The following is a 20,387-nucleotide window of genomic DNA, read 5'->3' on the forward strand; positions in this document are numbered from 1 at the left end:
AGCGGTTTGAAATTGTATCAGCAGAGATGCCAAAAAACAGCAAATTTCCATTTGATTCCACGTGTACAACGCATTTCGTGTAGTAACTCATTTAATAGAATATCTCGGCATATTTTTGTCTAGACATGAAGAGTGCTCGTCGAAATTTAAAATTTATTTTATTTCGTAAACCTCGGTATACTGACTCTGACAGATTTGCCGAGATTGTGCGGAATGAAAATTTACCAAAATTATCGGCATTCAAACCCTTGGGTTATTGCCGAGATAGGGTCCCGTAAACAAAAAACCATTGATTTTACTGCATAAACAATTGAATCACAATTAGATATATGGGTTGCAATACATTTTATTGTATCTTGACAAGATTTTTTTCATTTCCCACGATTCAATATATTGTTTCTACGATTCTACAAAAATTCACGAGACAGGTCACTTCTGAAACGTTCGTGCCACTGATGAACGGCTGTTTTCTTCAGAGTATCGTTGCCGAAACACTCTCCTAACATTTGCAATGTCGTCGCACCATTGAAATTGTTTTTAACGCAAAATTTTAATGCAAACTCGTTGTTGCAAATTTATTTTCATTTTTAAAATTATACAAAATCGAGGAATCATCGAGGTATCAAACTGAAAATTTGATAGAATATCAATGAAAAATGTGGCAATCTAAAAAAAATGATCGGATGACTGAGAGCGCCATACGGGGGTGATTCCGGGAACTTTTATATCAAGGTAGTAAGTTCTTGACCAGGTTCCTGCAAAAAGTAATAGAACAGTTATGTTTACTTGTGCGGCTAATAGAATCCACCGGTGAGTGTTTTGTCACATTACAAATTTTTCAATTTTTAACGTCACCAGAAACGCCACATAGAACAGTAAAAAGCCGTTTTAAACATCGGAGTCCAACTGTTTTTACTTAACGTCACACATTGCATTTAAGTAGACAGATTGAAAAATTGCGCTTTGAGCAAACTAATTTGAATTTGATTTAGAAATGACATTTTCTGTTAATAGCTAGAATAGCTTTAAAATCTAGCTATACATTAATTTCAAAGTCACCTATTTAACTTATGTTAAGTAAAAAGAGCATTTTAAAAAGTGGGCGAAAATATAGTTGATCCATATTTGCTATTGCCAAAATATATTTTCGTCATGGGCCAAAATACAATTGGGGTGGCGAAAATAAACAAAAAACATGATACTTCGAATCGACAATTGTAAACACAATCTCGTAGAAAAGATGTGTATTAGCAATCTTTGTTCGAAATTGTACCATATTGTTTTGAATTAAAACACTAATTTCACAATATTGTGTAACTGTTTCCTAAAGTGGACCGAAATACCTGTTTTACCCTACTCAGTTAATTATTATATTTAATATATTAAATATAAAACAAACATTTGAATTACCGTTTTGAAAATATTGATCATTTCTGTTGATTTGTGGTATAAAGATATCTGATATCTGCTCAATGAATTGATTCTGATTTGGTCCCTCCTTTATCTTTTTGTACCTCCTTCACTATGTTTTAAGAAGAAAATATTTAAATCATTTCTTGTTTCATAGTTTCAAAACAATTTGCAGTTACGAACTTTATAGCACTAAAAAGTTTATGGAAGAATGGCGATTTTTAATTAACCAAGAGTTCACATATTTCATAGGGTGAAAGATGTTTAGTGGTGGCCCATTGCTATTGAAATTAAATAGCAATGAAACTTTTTCAGTAGAAGTCATTATTAAGTTCCTCTGCGAAAATCTCTCGCAATTTTTTCGTTGTTACTGCTCAAATGAAAGCTCCCATACGGAATTTCTGAATTTCATCCAAATTTGACTTTAGGTTCCTGAATCACAAGGTGATGAGCGTTGAACAATTTTCAAACAAATTTTCAAATTTGATTATGAATCTACTTCCAAATTCTGGTTAATAACTTGCAGGATGATGGGTGGTCAAAATCTCAATATATGGTTGATGACGCAAAAACAGGGACGATATCATCAAGATTGGTATCAATATTATTCCGATTTGTTGGTCTGGTTAGTTGATGACCAACCTCATTTACGAATAATCAGTATGATAAGATTGAATAAAAAAAGTATGATCAGATATTTTGGCATCACTTTTGCTGATATCGAAATGAAGTTTCAAGTGCTCATAATATCATTAAAAGTAGATATGATCTCATGAGAAGACATGTTTAATTATTTTCATATTTTGTTAATCATGATACCGTGGATGGATTTTTATCCGTGTAGTTTCATTGAGTAATTTTTTTCTGCCCAATATACTACAAACATCATGTCAGCCATTACGAGTTATTCAATGTAAATATTATCTTACTGCTTCTAATGTTAATTGAATTAGTAAATAGCTTGGACCAACTCAACGTCTTCGATTACATGAATGACTCTAAAAATAAGTTTTCTCAATATTTTGGATAATAACCACAAATTAATATGTTTATACGGAAATGAAATGAAATCTTGATCCCCAATTGAATTTTCACAATTAAAAAAACGAACTCTGTTCGCTTTAAATTGCCGAGGGCTCACTAATTCATGAATTTCACATCGTTGCTTTTGCGGAACATTCAGTAGAGGTTATACCAAACAGACCATAAACTTTTTACTGATGATTTTGGCAATAACTGACGTTTGTCAAATTTAAGATTGCCGGGAATATAAAATTTTATCTTTTGCCGTGATGATTAATGAGCATTCGGTAGTGCAAATCTCGGCAATTAATTTACCGAGATTCTGCGTAAAAAAATAAGTGTGTACCAGTTTATATCACATTCAAATACCAGAGAATTGTTTTAAATATTGGTTGAAGTCATTCGGAGACATTCTCTGATTTTCAAATAAATCAATAGAATTTTTACCACTCAAAAATTAAACATTTATATCAGAGAAACGGCATACAAAAAACACTGGCAACCGATATCGTCGTGGAAGTGGATTTGGAAGGCTAAAAAGCCGACATAGTGAATTTGTAAATTCTAGTCGAAACAACAGTTCTTTTTGTTTTGTAGTAAAAAGCTGTTCTAACTGCGTAAATTTTGACGAAGTGAAAATGCTGCATGCATCGGAAAATCTGAAATTTTCTTAAACTCTATTTTCAAGAGAAAAATGGATCCAACGAACCTCCTTGAATAAAAAATATTGTAGAAAAACAAATGAAAAATATCTTGCCAAGATACAATAAAATGTATTGTAACCCATGTATCTAATTGTGAATCAATTGTTTATGCAGTAAAATCAATGGTTTATTTTTTACGGGTCCTCAACCATGGTATATCGTATAGAGCAGCAGATGAAATAAAAATATTACAAAACACTAAATGCGAAAATCGCCTTTTCGAAATTACCAACTGTATCAAAAATGAAAACTAATGCAGAGATCAAAAATTTATCTAATCAGAATCAGAACTAATTAACTTAGTTTCCCCTGGTTACGAGGTTCCAAGTTTGTTTACTAGTATATCCGAACACATATTAGAAATAAATGCAATGAACAGTTATCCTACTATACTATTAAAACTATGTGTGGGATCACAAGAAATTTTAACTGTGCGAAGCAATTATTACAAAACAAATTCACAATGCTAATCCATCTACGAAATGACTGAATTGGAAGTGTTATGTAACACCTCTTCGAATGTGTCCACCTTTATTTAATACAATGTTCGAAAAGTTACACTTTATTCGATAACATGTATTTAGTGTGTATTGATCGAAAAGTAGATCAATACAAAACATAAAACCATCAATAAACAGAGGCAGGTCCTCTTTTAGTGTTCAACCTTCATCAAGTTAATTTCGTTGTGATATTATCCGAAACTCCAGTTAGGGACAGTTAAGTCAGCTAGGAGAGTGAACTTATAAAAAGTAAGAACTTTTCAAGTGGCGACGAGGAACATCGTAGAACCGGCGTGATTGAAACCGAGGAATCCAAATTCGCAGTAGGACGTTTCCGGCTGAGGTTTTTTGGCGTGGTTTCTTTTGGGCAGACTTCGGATACAGGTTCTTGAAAACTGTGAGTACGGTGGCAACGGCACATTTTTTTTGATGCGCCATTTTGTCGTGAATACGACTTACTTTACTATGGGGTGCCTTTTCAAAATTAGCCATATGGAAGAATGGGCAGAACTTAATCGTGAATATCTCGACTTGTATTAATGGCAGCAACATAATTCTTTCACCATTTCATCAAAAATATGATCAGGAATTTAGGATAATATTTTGAACAGTGTGAGATAACCACAAACAACTCAAAAATTAAGTTTTCTCAAAATTTCAAAATAATGCGGAAAACTCTTTACTTTCGCTTGGGTTTTTCGCGCAAGGACGACGATTTTGAGGTAGTCAGGCACATATCTTCAACTGAATGCGTATAAAAGGGAAACCGTGATCGAAAATCGATCATTTCTTTTCGTGCGTTCGATGGGAGCAGACGTCGTGGGAGTTAAACCTTCAACCAGCAGCGACGGAGAGAGCGCCTTCTGCGTGGTTAAAACCTCAAACGCTCAGGTAGCAACTTTCATTCGCTTGCTGGCCTTCAAGGCGAGCAGACTGCCATCGCGGGAGTTAAACCAGCAGCGACGGAGAGAGCACCTGCCATCATTTGGTTTTCGGTAGTCGTAACGAGAAGTTCAATTTTTAGATTTTTGTTCCGCAATATAGGTTTAGAATTCAGAGCCTGCGTGCTGAAACTGGATTCTGGAACTGTATTCCGGAACTAATTTGAGTTTCGAAATTGCAATTCTAGAATTAATTCTGGATTCTGAGTCTGTTATTGGTTCTAAATTTAGTTCTTGAACTCAGGATCCAGTTCTTTATTCCAGACTTCTTCTATTCGGTTCTTTTTAGAACCATAATAATACTCCTAAAGAATTATGCGGAAATTTACTTTACTGTACTCTATAAAACCCATTCTGGTAGTCATGGCGCAAAATCGTCTTCATGTTTTAGAGCTTAGTTCTGGAATATGGGTTTAGAATTCAGAGTCTGCGTGCTGAACTAACTCAAATCGTCACCATTTTTTTATTATAAAGAACTATACTGCTTATTTCATAATATTTAATTGCGTTTCAGAATGTTTAATGTAACTAATCTGTAATTTAGTCTAGGCGCATCGTTTAAATTTCTAGTAATGAATAAGGGGAAAGTTCCACAATTCAAACAATCGATGAACTACCAATTCGAATTCGGAAGCATAAATAAAGCGTGTCATATTCGTATTCACGACATCCAGTTATGTCTCTGACATTACACACCCGTACTTTTTTGGAAGCGAAATTGCCTCCATTTGTTTTTTTTGTACAAAAAGTGATTATTCTTTTGAATCTAATAAACTAACACAAAGGGTTCATTGTTCTATTTAAAAAAAAAACAAAAATCTATTGTTTTATCAGTTTTCTAATTCATTTGTTTGTTTAAATCTTTTCATGCTGGAGTTTTCATCGATCTGAAAGATAAAAGGAAACGCTTATTCGACCGTCCATTCCTATACGGGTACATGCTATAAAAAAATCGGAAAATTAAAAGAATCGACGAATAAAACGAGAATTTATATTGAGGAAAAAGAAACTGCATTACGTTTGGAATCAATCGTGTGTATATAAATTATTTTAGAAGTGCAAATAACATTTAGGCGAACCGACTGTTTTTTTTAATAATAGACTGCATTGAAGGTTTGTAGGTTAATTAGCTAATGAAGAATTTATTTTAATTCTGTTCTCATTTTTGTGCTTTTTTATATTTGTGAATGAACACTTTTTTTGGGGTGTTGTGATATATTTTTGAATAATTTTATTTGATTTTTGCTTCAATTTTATTTTCGAAAAGATGGCTCAATCATTTGCTTCAACATTGGAGCCTTTTAGGAAAGGCACATCGTTCACCCATTGGGTGGAACGATTAGATTTCGTTTTCATGGCTAATAAAATTCCAGAAGCTGAACGTAAGGCCCATTTTGTTACTTTGGTGGGACCGTACGTTTACTCAGAACTCAAACTTTTATTTCCGACTGGTAGTTTAACGGATGTACCGCTAAATACTATGATAGAAAGACTTAAAATGAGATTAGATAAAACTGCCTCTGGCGTTTGCCAACGTATTTCTTTTAATCAGCGTATTAAAAACGTTGATGAATCAGCGGTAGATTTTCTGCTTGCACTTAAACTGCAGGCTGAACTGTGTGCTTACGGTGCGTTTAAGGATACGGCAATACGAGATCGTTTGCTGGCTGGTTTGAAAGACGTTATGCTTAAGCAGAGAATTCTAAGCGAAGTCGATCAAACCCTTGAGTCTGCGGAAAAAATTATACAGACTTGGGAAGCGGCGAAAAACAATGTTAAAACTTTATCTTCTAAACCATTTTCTATTCACAATGTCGTTTCTATGGCTTCAAATGGTAATACAATGGGAAAAGCTATCGGTAAACTGGCAGCGGCATATAATGCTGCAAATAATCCAATTCCTCAGAAACAAAATAGCCGATTACCTGTAAAAGACAGACTAGGGTTTAGGCCATACGGAAATCCTCGATATGAAAAGCATTTTGGATATAATAGATATCAACAGAAAAATACTGGGAAACCAAATAGCAATTTCAAACCGGCAGACTTTCGAGAGAGCTTTGAAACTAGAATTTGCGATTTTTGTGGGGTAAAAGGACATTTGAAGAAACGATGCTTTAGGTTGAAAAATATGAAGAAAGAGGCCGTCAAGCTGGTGGAGCAAATGAAACCTGGGACGTCAGGTACGAGCACGCAGAATATTTCAGATTTGATGAACCGTATGAGGACTGAGGAGTCTGACAACGATGATTCAGACGAAGGTAATTTGGAATGCATGAATGTGACATCGATTAACAAAATAAATGAACCATGTTTGGTAAAGGTGAAAGTTGAGAATAAACAACTGGAAATGGAGGTTGACTGTGATTCCTCAGTTTCTGTAATTAGTAAAACACAGTATTTTTCTCTTTTTAATAAACCTTTACAAAAATCCTCTAAACAATTGATTGTTGTCAATGGCGCGAAGCTGATAATAGCTGGAGAGGTTAAAGTCAAAGTTGACTTTAGGGAAAAACATAAGAATTTGAAACTTTTAGTACTAAATTGCAAAAATTGTTTCATTCCTCTTTTTGGCAGACCATGGTTGGATGCCTTCATTCCAAACTGGAGAACATTTTTCTCAAATTTTTCAAAAATTAATAATCTTTTTGAAATTAGCAGTGACATAATTGTCTCTGAAATAAAACAAAAGTTTGGAAATTTATTTAAAAAAGATTTTTCTTTACCAATTCTTGGTTATGAAGCTGATTTGGAGCTGAAATCAGATATACCAATTTTTAAAAAAGCATATGACGTTCCCTATCGTTTAAGGGATAAAGTTTTAGAGTATTTAAATAAGCTGGAGAGAGAGAAAGTAATTACTCCTATTCAAACCAGTCAATGGGCTTCTCCAGTAGTAGTGGTAGCAAAGAAAAATAATGAAATCAGACTTGTAATAGATTGCAAGGTATCTGTTAATAAAGTTATAATTCCAAATACTTACCCATTGCCTACAGCTCAAGATTTATTTGCTGGTTTAGCAGGTTGTAAGGTTTTTTGCGCATTAGATTTAGAAGGCGCATATACCCAGTTATCACTCTCTAAGAAATCAAGAAAATTCATGGTAATAAATACTATAAAGGGTTTATTTTCTTACAATAGACTGCCACAAGGGGTATCATCTAGTGCGTCCATCTTTCAGCAAGTAATGAACCAAGTATTAAAGGGTTTAGAATATGTTTTTTGTTATTTGGACGATGTGCTTATTGCAGGAGATAGTGTGGAAGATTGCAAACAAAAACTTTTCGTTGTTTTAAAAAGACTTGCTGAAGCTAATATTAAAGTTAATTTTGAAAAGTGTAAATTTTTTGTTACAGAACTTCAATATCTAGGCCATATAATAAGTAAAGACGGGTTAATGCCTTGTCCGGAAAAGATTACTACTATACAGAAGGCTAAAATTCCAAAGAATGTTACAGAATTAATGTCCTTTTTAGGACTTATAAATTATTATAATAAATTTATTCCACATCTGTCTTCAAAGCTGTACCATTTATACAATCTTTTGAAGAATAATGTTAAATATATTTGGGATAGTAATTGTGACAAAGCTTTTGAGGAAAGTAAACAGTCTTTATTAAGGGCTAATATTTTGGAGTTTTATGACCCTTTGAAGCCCATTGCAGTAGTTTCTGATGCTTCAGGGTATGGTTTAGGAGGAGTAATTGCTCATATTATTGACGAAGTTGAGAAACCGATTTGTTTCACTTCATTTTCTTTAAATTCAGCACAAAAGAACTATCCAATCTTACATTTAGAAGCTTTAGCTTTGGTGTCCACAATTAAAAAGTTTCATAAATACCTTTATGGGATTTTTTTTTATGTTTATACTGATCATAAGCCTTTAGTAGGAATATTTGGGAAGGAAGGTAAACATTCAATTTATGTTACTAGATTACAGAGATACATTTTAGAACTTTCCATTTATAACTTTGAAATCAAATATAGACCCTCTGCCCAAATGGGAAACGCGGATTTTTGCTCCAGATTTTTGCAATTGGTTCCAAGTGATTATGATAAAGAAATTATCAAAAGTATTAATTTTGGGCAAGAATTGCCAATTGATCATAGCAAGATTGCATCTCAGACAAAGAACGATAAATTTCTGCAACAAATTATTGATTATATGAAACGTGGTTGGCCAAAACGAATTGACAAGCGCTTTGCCAACATATTTTCAAATCAGCATGATTTAGAATTGTTTGACGAGTGCTTACTTTATCAAGACAGGGTAATGGTGCCACAATCGCTGCAAAGCGAGCTTTTAAAACTATTACATGCTAACCACGGGGGTGTAGTTAAAATGAAGCAACTTGCAAGACGATTTATTTATTGGGTTGGTATAAATAGAGACATTGAAAAGTTTGTCTCAAATTGTGATGCATGCAACGGCATGGCGATAATACCAAAACAAAAGATACAATCCAAATGGATTCCTACTACTAGACCTTTTAGTCGTATACACATAGATTTCTTTCATTTTCAACATCACACCTTTCTGCTTTTGGTGGATAGTTTCTCAAAGTGGGTGGAAATTGAGTGGATGAAGAGAGGCACAGATACAGGCCAGGTTTTGAAAAAGATAGTAGCATATTTTGCTCGCTATGGATTGCCTGATGTTTCAGTTTCAGACGGTGGTCCTCCATTCAACTCAGAAGTCTTTACACATTTTCTTGAAAAGCAAGGTATTAAAGTATTTAAAAGTTCTCCATATAATCCTGCAAGCAATGGCCAAGCGGAGATACTGGTAAGGACGGTTAAAGAGGTTTTGAAAAAGTTTTTGCTTGAACCAGATATAAGTGAGTTGGACCTGGAAGACCAGATCAATTTATTTCTATTTAACTTTCGTAACTGCATGACTAGTGATGGGCGATTCCCATCAGAGAAAATTTTCTCTTTTAAGCCTAAAACTCTAATTTATCTAATCCATCCGAGAAAAACATATAAACACTTTTTAACAACACTAACATCGCATGTACCACCGGAAAAACTAAATGATGTGGTTATTTTAAAGGACAATTCTGCTATTAATGTAGCAAGTCCTTTAGATAATCTGATGGCTGGAGATGAGGTGTGGTACAAAAACCACAATCCCCATAATCATGCACGATGGATTAAGGCAACATTTTTAAGACAAGTTTCTAAAACTATTTCACAGGTGGAAATTGGAAACGTCAAGGTCACCGCACATCGAAGTCAACTTAGGGTGGTTAATTCGAACTTAATGGCTCGGCCGAATCTTCATTTTCCTGTTACTGTGGCAGGATCGGCGACAACAAGAAATGACGTGGACGAAGAAGACTTTCGAGGTTTTTCTAATGAAGAATTAAAGAAAACTCGAAAAAGGAAACAGTGTGAAATTTCATCTTCGCCAATTAGGCGATCGAAAAGATTAAGGATACAAAAAAAGATAACGATTATGTATATAGCTTATTAACTGAATTAAACAGAATTGATTAATGTCAATTCTTTTCGATTTGTATTATATTGAAATCCTTAGGAGGAAGAGCTGTTATGTAACGCATCTTCGAATGTGTCCACCTTTATTTAATACAATGTTCGAAAAGTTACACTTCATTCGATAACATGTATTTAGTGTGTATTGATCGAAAAGTCGATCAATACAAAACATAAAACCATCAATAAACAGAGGCAGGTCCTCTTTTAGTGTTCAACCTTCATCAAGTTAATTTCGTTCATTCGTAACCGAATGTTCGAAGTGAGCACACGCGTTTTTTTAACAATCGACATCGGTAAGACGAAGGTGCCTATCACAGCAGAGGCTGTAGTATAGGCATTAAATAAAAGTGATAAAAAGTAGCATCCCCGCAAGTGAGTTCTGTCTGTGCACCGGTTTTGTATCGGTATCGACAGTAGACGCTATTGTGCTATCCTCGGGCAGCAGTTATTTCTATTGTTTGCTACCCGCATCGCAGCAGCCAAATCCTGAGTCAAGGTCACGCTGAAGCACAACGAAGGAGTGAAGGAGCAACTCACCTAACAGCTTACCGTGACATACTGTTAAGTATTTTCTCAAACTTTTTCTTTCAACTTTTACTATTCATATATTTTCTTTTCATTTTATTTCTTTCTTTCTCATTTCAAGTGCGGGAGACTTCTTTACTCCCGCACTTTAAATATGAATATTGATGACAGTGGGGGTGTCTCGGAGGAGGGCGAAGCTGAACGAATGAACGAAGAACATTTAGAGGCTGAGTTTGCTTCCGAGATGCCATCTACCCCTCCTATACCATCTCCCCCTCCGATACCATCTCCCTCTCCAATGCCATCTCCCTCTCCGATGCCTCCATCTCCCTCTAAGATATTGCCTGCTCGCCAAAAAGTTTACCAAGACGACGGCTCGGGGGGTCCGTGGGTGGTATACTTCCGGCCCAAATTAAAGTCTCTCAGAGTTTTAAATATTGCTCGGGACCTGGAAAAACATTACTCGGCAATAAAAACAATAGATAAGGTTTCGCCAAACAAGTTACGCGTTGTTGTGTCCGACCTGAAGCAAGCAAACGAGATTGCTACCAGCGAGTTGTTCACGAAGGAGTACCGCGTGTACGTCCCGTCTCATGTGGTGGAGATCGACGGTGTGGTCCGTGACGAAAGTCTGACAATCGAAGATCTGATGAAGGACGGGGTAGGCCGTTTCAAAAACCCCGACCTTCAACCAGTGAAAATTTTGGAGTGCAAGCAATTGCACTCCAAATCGATAGATGGTAAATTTTACCAATCGGACTCATTTCGCGTGACTTTTGCCGGATCTGCACTTCCAAATTACTTGGTAGTGAGTGGAGTTCGTCTACCTGTTCGGCTGTATGTACCGCGGGTAATGCATTGTACAAGCTGCAAACAGTTAGGTCATACGGCAACCTATTGTTGCAACAAACTGCGATGCGGCAAATGCGGAGAGGCCCATGAGGACGATCTCTGCAGAAGAGCAGTGGAAAAGTGTTGCTACTGCGGGGAGAATCCTCATGATCTTTCGGTGTGCCCTACGTACATACAGCGTGCGGAGAAATTGAAGCGATCCGTGAAAGAACGTTCCAAACGTTCTTATGCGGAAATCTTAAAAAGAACCACTCCATCGACCCCTGAGAACCCGTTTGCAATCTTGCCAGTTGAAGAGGATACCTCTGACGACCCAGGCGAAGGACCTTCCTACACACAGGTTGAAGGAAGCAGGAAAAGACAAAATCTGGCTTCTCCCAAGCTTCCTCGTAAAGGCCTCAGACTGTCCTCTTCGTCACAAAAGAACCAAACGGAAACAAAAAGTGCTGACTCAAAACCGAAGCAAACACCTCCTGGGTTCAAAAAACTTAGGGATGATAAGGAGTACCCAGCACTTCCTGGGGCATCAAAAAACCCGAATGACCCCAAAGCAAAACCAGAAAATCCAACAAACGCGGGATTATTGAAATTTTCTGATATCGTGGACTGGATATTAACAGCCTTCAATATTACTGATCCTCTGAAAAGCTTCCTAACTGCTCTACTGCCAACAGTAAGGACATTTTTAAAACAGTTGACTGAACAATGGCCCCTCCTTGCAGCGATCGTATCTTTTGATGGATAATTTACCACTGAGAATCGAAGATATGATCATTGTGCTTCAGTGGAATTGCAGAAGTATCATCCCAAAACTTGATTCTTTCAAACACTTAATACATACTCATAATTGCGATGTATTCTCCTTGAGTGAAACTTGGCTTACTTCTAACATCAACCTCGACTTCCATAATTTTAACATAATCCGCCTGGACCGAGAAGACTCTTATGGAGGGGTACTTTTAGGGATTAAAAAGTGCTATTCATTTTATCGTATTAACCTCCCCTCGACACCGGGAATTGAAGTTGTTGCTTGCCAAATTAATATTAAAGGCAAAGATCTATGTATAGCTTCTATCTACATTCCTCCCAGAGTCTCGATAGGGCATCGTCGGCTTGCAGACATCATAGAACTTCTTCCTTCACCGCGGCTGGTTTTAGGGGACTTTAACTCGCATGGTACAGGATGGGGCTGCTTATATGATGATAATCGTTCTTCGTTAATCCAAGATCTGTGTGACAACTTCAATTTGACAATTCTAAACACGGGAGAAATGACACGGAACCCTAGACCGCCAGCACAACCAAGTGCGCTGGATTTATCCCTTTGCTCGACTTCGCTACAGTTAGATTGCAAGTGGAAGGTAATCTGTGATCCTCACGGTAGCGATCACTTGCCGATCATAGTTTCTATCACCAACCGTGGAAGACCATCGGAAACAATCAATGTTTCGTACGATTTCACACGAAACATTGATTGGAAACGTTACGCGAGCTCGATGTCTGAGAAACTAGAAACATCACAGGAGCTTCCTCCGGAGGAAGAGTATACATTTTTGGCTGGCTTGATTCTTGACACCGCAATTCAAGCTCAGACGAAACGAGTACCTAGCGCGCAAACTAGTATGCGTTCTCCCAACCCATGGTGGGACAAAGAGTGCTCAGAGCTGAAAACGAAAAAAGCTTCAGCCTTCATCTCGTTTAGAAGGAACGGAACTCCAGATAATTATCGGAAATACGCGGCGTTAGAATTTCAAATGAAAAGTCTGATTAAAGCTAAGAAACGCGGTTACTGGCGAAGGTTTGTTGACGGATTAACGAGAGAAACAGCAATGAGCACTCTTTGGAATACGGCCCGTCGCATGCGCAATCGAAATCACGCGAACGAAAGCGAGGAATATTCTAACCGCTGGATATTTGATTTCGCTAAGAAAGTATGTCCTGATTCTGTTCCGGAACAGAAGATATCCCGCGTCACGACATTGAATACAAACGAAACACCGTTTTCGATGGTAGAGTTCTCACTTGCGCTCTTGTCGTGTAACAATAGAGCCCCGGGGTTAGACAGAATTAAATTCAACTTGTTGAAAAATCTGCCCGACTCTGCCAAAAGGCGCTTGTTGAATTTATTCAACAAGTTCCTCGAGGGTAATATTGTCCCACACGAATGGAGAGAAGTGAGAGTTATTACTATTCAAAAACCTGGAAAACCAGCCTCCGATCACAATTCGTATCGGCCGATTGCTATGCTTTCCTGTATTCGGAAATTGTTGGAGAAAATGATTCTCTTCCGTCTAGACAATTGGGTCGAAACAAATGGATTGCTTTCAGGTACACAATTTGGGTTCCGCAGGGGCAAAGGAACGAACGATTGTCTAGCGTTGCTCTCAACAGAAATTCAAATGGCATTTGCTCGTAAAGAACAAATGGCATCAGTTTTCCTCGACATCAAGGGGGCATTCGATTCAGTTTCCATTAACTTTCTATCTGAGAAGTTACATCAGCATGGTCTTTCACCAGTTTTGAACAACTTTTTATATAATCTATTGTCCGAGAAACACATGCATTTTGAGCATGGTGATTTGACGACAAAGCGATTCAGTTACATGGGTCTTCCTCAGGGCTCATGCTTAAGCCCCCTTTTATACAACTTTTACGTAAATAACATTGATGAATGTATCAACACATCTTGCACGCTAAGACAACTTGCCGACGACAGTGTTGTGTCTATTATAGGACCCAAAGCTGCCGATCTCCAAGGACCATTGCAAGATACCCTCGACAACTTGTCGACATGGGCTTTTCAAATGGGTATCGAGTTCTCTACGGAGAAAACTGAGCTGGTTGTATTTTCAAGGAAGCGAGAACCTGCGCAACTACAGCTTCAACTAGGGGGTGAAACCATAGCTCAGGTTTTCACATTTAAATATCTCGGGGTCTGGTTCGATTCCAAAGGTACCTGGGGATGTCACATTAGGTATTTGAAACGAAAATGTCTACAGAGAATCAATTTCCTTCGTACAATAACCGGAACTTGGTGGGGCTCTCACCCAGGAGACCTGATCAGGTTGTACAAAACGACGATATTGTCAGTAATGGAATATGGATGTTTCTGTTTCCGCTCCGCTACGAATATTCATTTCATTAAACTGGAAAGAATTCAGTATCGTTGTTTACGTATTGCCTTGGGTTGCATGCAATCAACCCATACGATGAGTCTTGAAGTGCTGGCGGGCGTCTTACCGTTGAAAAACAGGTTCTGGGATCTCTCATATCGACTGCTAATCCGATGCGACATTTTGAATCCGATGGTGATAGAAAACTTTGAAAAGCTCGTCGAGCTTAATTCACAAACCCGTTTTATGTCCTTGTATTTTGACTACATGGCTCAGAATATAAATCCTTCTTCGTTTGTTCCCAATCGTGTTCATTTTGTGGATACTTCTAATTCTACTGTGCTTTTCGACACATCCATGAAAGAAGAAATTTGTGGAATCCCGGATCCTGTACGCCCTCAAGAGATCCCAAAAATTTTTAATAATAAATTTAAAGAAGTCGACTGTAATAAAATGTTTTACACTGACGGATCATATCTAGACGGGTCCACTGGCTTCGGTATATTCAATGTAAATTTCACCGCTTCCTATAAACTCAGTGATCCAGCTTCAGTTTACGTCGCAGAACTAGCTGCAATTCAGTATACCCTTGAGATCATTGACACTCTGCCCACAGATCACTACTTCATTGTATTGGACAGTCTCAGTTCCATTGAGGCTCTCCGTTCAGTGAAGCCTGGAAAGCACTCACCGTATTTCCTGGGGAAAATACGGGAACAATTGAGTGCTTTATCTGCAAAATCATACCAGATTACCTTGGTTTGGGTCCCCTCACATTGTTCCATACGGGGCAATGAGAGGGCGGACTCGTTAGCCAAGGTGGGCGCACTAGAAGGTGATATCTATGAAAGACCAATCTGCTTCAATGAATTTTTCAGTTGCTGTCGTCAGAAAACTCTAGCTAGCTGGCAGAATACATGGAATAGTGGAACTCTGGGACGATGGTTACACTCAATAATCCCACAGGTATCGACGAAAGCTTGGTTCCGGGGGTTAGACGTGAGCCGAGACTTTATTCGTGTAATGTCAAGGCTCATGTCTAATCATTATATGTTCGGCGCGCATCTCCGTCGTGTGGGGCTCGCTGAGAGTGGTGTCTGCGTTTGCGGTGAGGGTTATCATGACATCGAACATGTTGTTTGGACATGTGTCGAGTATTGTGATGCCAGGTCCCAACTCATAGGTTCCCTTCGGGCCCGAGGTATACCACCCTTCGTACCAGTCCGCGACGTCTTGGCAACTCGAAATCTTCCTTATATGACTCTCATCTATAACTTCTTGAAAACTATCAATGCTCAAATTTAGTGCTCTCCCTATCTCTTTCTCGTCTACAGCTCTACCGCACTCTTCTTTACGTTGCTGGAAGTATGGCCTGTGTAAACGATGCTTCGGAGCATGCACCTGCCTTGAACTGACTGAGTTGCTGGAAGCTACCCAAAAACGTCACATCAACGTCAGAACACACCAACGAAGCATCCCAATCCAGAATAATCTCTTCATTGCTACAAGCTGAAAAACATGAAGATTCATCGAACGCAAAATGTGTCTAAAAGATGTATGCCACAAACCAATGATGTATTCAAATTTCAATTCAATACTGTGTAGGTCCCACCCTCCCTATGTCCCCTTACTAACTGGGGAGTATGCCGCCCCGTAATACGGCATCCCTTTCTCTCTCCCTAACAACAAGACAATCGGCCACGTTAAGCTAAAGCAAATGAGCCTAATAAAAATTTTATTTGAAAAAAAAAAAAAAAAAAAGTTAATTTCGTTGTGATATTATCCGAAACTCCAGTTAGGGACAGTTAAGTCAGCTAGGACAGTGAACTTATAAAAAGTAAGAACTTTTCAGGAAGAAGTCTTTAAGCACTTAACATATATTTTCATTTAAATCTTAAATGTTGCCCGGTTGATTTTTTTTCTCAGTGTGGTAAGATTCCTATAAATATTGTCACAACCTTGCCTGACTGAAGTAGTAGAACAACGGAAATGTCAAAGCTTATATGCATGAATTATTTGGGTACATTCATCTTCGTGTCAAAAAATCGCGAACTCAGCTTCGGATACATTAAAATAGTTTCTGTAAGGTTTGTATTTAATTAAGTTCGGTTATACCTAATTGAATAGGTAAGAATTGATTTGTTTTTTTTTTGTTCGTTAGGTGTTTTACTGCCACCGAGTAATTAATCGGAGTTTAAATAGTTTCATTTGAATTTGGAATTGCAGTAACTAAGTATGGCAGATAGTGCTGGAGAATGGTGCTTAATCGAGAGTGATCCGGGTGTGTTCAGTGAACTTATTCGAGGATTTGGTAGGTTTAATACTGTTTAGTCCTACAACTGGTGTTTTTAATTCAGGCTGAATTTACTTTTGTTATGTTTTACATAGGTGTCGAAGGAGTTCAGGTGGAAGAACTTTGGAGTTTGGATGAGGAGCATTTTAAGAATTTGGAACCCGTTCACGGATTGATTTTCCTGTTCAAATGGGTTAAAGATGATGAGCCGGCGGGATCAATCGTTCAAGATAGCCGGCTAGAGAAAATTTTCTTTGCTAAACAGGTTATCAACAACGCCTGTGCGACACAAGCGATTCTCAGTATTCTGCTGAACACTAAACATGCCGACATTGAGCTCGGATCGACGTTGTCAGATTTTAAAGAATTTGTAACTTCATTTGATGCATATAATAAAGGACTGGCCTTGAGTAATGCATCCCAGATAAGAACGGTGCATAATTCTTTTGCCCGTCAAACGCTATTTGAGATGGACAATAAGCATGGTAACAAGGATGAAGAAGTTTTCCATTTCGTCGGGTACGTACCGGTGGACGGTAGACTGTATGAATTAGATGGTCTGAAGGAAGGTCCTATTGATTTGGGAGCTGTTGGTGCCGGTCAAGACTGGACGAACGTTGCCCGACCTATAATTGAAAAACGCATACAAAAGTACAGCGAAGGTGAAATCCATTTCAATTTGATGGCGATTGTTTCTGATCGGCAGTTGATTTATCAGCGCCAGATTGATCAACTGTTGCAGTCCAGCGGGGACGAAGAAATGGAAACCGATACCAAGCAGAATGAAGTTACTAGACTGCGATTGCTGATCGAAGACGAAGTTGCGAAACGTAAGCGGTACAAGGTAGAAAACATTCGCCGGAAGCATAATTATTTGCCGTTGATTGTGGAGTTGCTGAAGATATTGGCCCAAAACGGGCAGTTGATGCCGCTGTTTGAAAAAGCAAAACAACGTGCCTCCGAGCGAGAATCTAGCAAGACTGGAACACCGAAATAGGCGGGGGGATTTGTGTGGCTGAAAGTTCATCTTAAGAAACGTAATAAAGCGACGTTCTTTATTCTTAAACTAAGCTGTAAAATCTTGTTTCATTGTTTGATTTAGACTGAAGAATATGGGCACGAGATTCATGACCATTCAACGACATAAGCGAAATAGTAGTTTCAAAATCATGTGTTTTCTTTCATTTAATCTTTCAATCTTTTTCGGTTTTCAGTGAAAATCGTATACTGTGCAGTATCGATATTCAACCGAAGCTTCGAGAACCGATAATAACAGAAAACGATTCGCAATGATTTTTACATGTTGGTGCTCGTATCTAGAGTAGTTTTTGTTTCCAAAGGGTGTAATTACTTCGATTGCAAAGAGGGTGTAATTTCTTCGATTTGTCATATTTAGACACTTTTTATAGCAAATATCACAGATTTTCATTATATCGATCAAAGAATGACAATTGAAATTTGACTGATTCTCCCTAAAGACGTTATTTTGGTTTCGTCTTGTCGTACGCTGCCCATACTCGCATATCAGTCCCATATCGATTTTCGCCAATTTTGAGTTAGCTTGAGGAATGAAATCGTTCCTAAATATACTTTCAGAAATTGCAATAAAAGTTGAGGGTTTGTTCAGTAAAATGTGAAAAAAATATCAACTCATGTCTGTCCCATATGCAAAGTACTCGCATATCAGTCCCATTCAGTGCAAATTTCAATAATTTCATTTGTTGCAATATTGAAATAGTAAAGGTGTATTACCGATATTTCAAGTAATAATACCATGATTTAACATTAGGTAGCACAATAAATAAAAAAAAATCAGAAATAAAATTTTAATCGTCTTTTTCTCGACATGCCGATTTTCCATATGGGACTGATATGCAAGTATGGGCAGTACGGGGACGAGTAACGTAACATTGATACTCTCTTATTTTGCGATGTGAGACAAAAATACTTCATCTCTCTTCGTTTGTTTTGGATGCGACTATTTAAGAATGAAACGGTAAAAAACGAATATGAGTATGTTGGCTTGGATTCTTTTATTGAAAATGCGTGACAATTTTGAGCTCTGATGATGATATAGTATTTTTTGCCTTTTAAAAGGAATAGAAAGTAACCAACCTCAATGTGATTCTCAATCGATGTGGATGTAAGTTTTTGTATGAACTGAACATCAAAAAAAAATTGCGTTTACGAAAGGATTGGTGTTGTTCAAAGAGTTATAATATGATACGAAAAGATGCACTAACATGTGATTAGGGCATATCGTGCGATAGGCCCTTTTGCATGGTAGGAAAAATAATGCTAATTATTCAAATTTTAAACATGGAATTCAAGCATATTGTGCATAATATTATTATTTCAATGAAGGTTGTATAATTTGTAATTAAATGTTAGTACCGAATTTCCTATTACATTTGCATATACATGTTTGGCATAATATTATGCTGAACTTATCAGTAAACAACAAATATATCGAAATCAGTAAATCCGTTTGCCGAGATTTCGAACAGTGCGATAGTTTTTACTGAAACTCGGTGAAACACCTGTCATTTAATGTCTCTTGTCGAATGTGCCAAACACCCCGCAGCCAATGTTGGTGGAGCGAGAAAATAATATATATTGGATGAAGGTAAGAGATTCTTATATTTCATGAAAAGATAAGTGAAATAAAAAACTCTGCTTGTCATATATACTTACAAAAGTCTTCTTATTTTCAGGCAAATGCGTTGAGAAGCACTAGAAATAATTGTCTTTAACGGTGATGTTTTCTTTTGAGGTTTGATTTGCTTTTTTGTACACTGCATTAAAATTGACATTAATAAAACACCCCCTCTCCCCAACCTTAGCTTGATATTGATTTCATACAATAATAAAGGAAAATCGTTTCTACGTTTGATTACTGATGACTCAGCATTTCATTATTCGGTCATAACCGCTTTTGCCGAGCTAACAGCAGAATTGCTGCTGAGAAGTTCGGTAATAATTGATGGTTAATAAATTTGATAATGCCGAGATTCTCAGTAATTATTATTTCACCGAGATGATTACCGATCTCTCGGCTGTGCAAATCTTGCATTTTGTTGCCGAGATTCAGTAATATAATTTTAGTGTGTAAAATTTTTGTCAAGGACATTGCTACTTCTACAGAAAAGTGTAAATATCTATCGAATTTGTTCCGAGGGGGGCGACAGAACCTGAACTTTCCTAATAAAACACAAAAAGTCGTTAGAATCTAATCAAATTCCATTTATCCTGAAAAATATATCTAACCGTTCAAAAGAACGTAATTGGGTAATTAAAATTTCTTGAGAATTTGGTTTGATAATTACTAGAAAACGTGAACCCGGAACTGTGATCATGAGCAAGGACCTATAGAGAAATAGTATGAATCAGCTTGGGTTATGATCATATTTTATTACGTTAGAAAATCTGAGAAACTCGGTTTAGACACAACTTAAATTTTATTGTACTGAATGTGATGTTTGGTACCGGAGATCCACACTTCAATTCTGTGCCGAATATGAAGTTGA

The 20,387-nt window shown here is 37.3% G+C and overlaps 1 protein-coding gene across 3 annotated transcripts; it reads left to right on the forward strand.

Annotated features, from left to right (window-relative positions):
- The first annotated feature begins 16,558 nt into the window (after positions 1–16,558).
- LOC131437968 (ubiquitin carboxyl-terminal hydrolase isozyme L5) lies at positions 16,559–17,939 on the forward strand. 3 transcript variants are annotated; one of them, XM_058607680.1, is made up of 3 exons: positions 16,559–16,654; positions 16,729–16,878; positions 16,956–17,939. In XM_058607680.1, the coding sequence occupies exons 2-3, from the start codon at positions 16,803–16,805 to the stop codon at positions 17,855–17,857; spliced, it is 978 nt and encodes a 325-aa protein (XP_058463663.1). In that variant the 5' UTR covers positions 16,559–16,654; positions 16,729–16,802; the 3' UTR covers positions 17,858–17,939. The 3 variants fall into 3 exon arrangements, with proteins under 3 accessions (XP_058463663.1, XP_058463664.1, XP_058463665.1); XM_058607681.1 differs by having other exon boundaries at positions 16,600–16,654; positions 16,794–16,878; XM_058607682.1 differs by having other exon boundaries at positions 16,645–16,694; positions 16,794–16,878.
- The last annotated feature ends 2,448 nt before the right edge of the window (positions 17,940–20,387 follow it).

The sequence above is a fragment of the Malaya genurostris genome, chromosome 3, assembly GCF_030247185.1.
Source record: "Malaya genurostris strain Urasoe2022 chromosome 3, Malgen_1.1, whole genome shotgun sequence".
NCBI classification, from domain to species: Eukaryota; Metazoa; Arthropoda; class Insecta; order Diptera; family Culicidae; genus Malaya; species Malaya genurostris.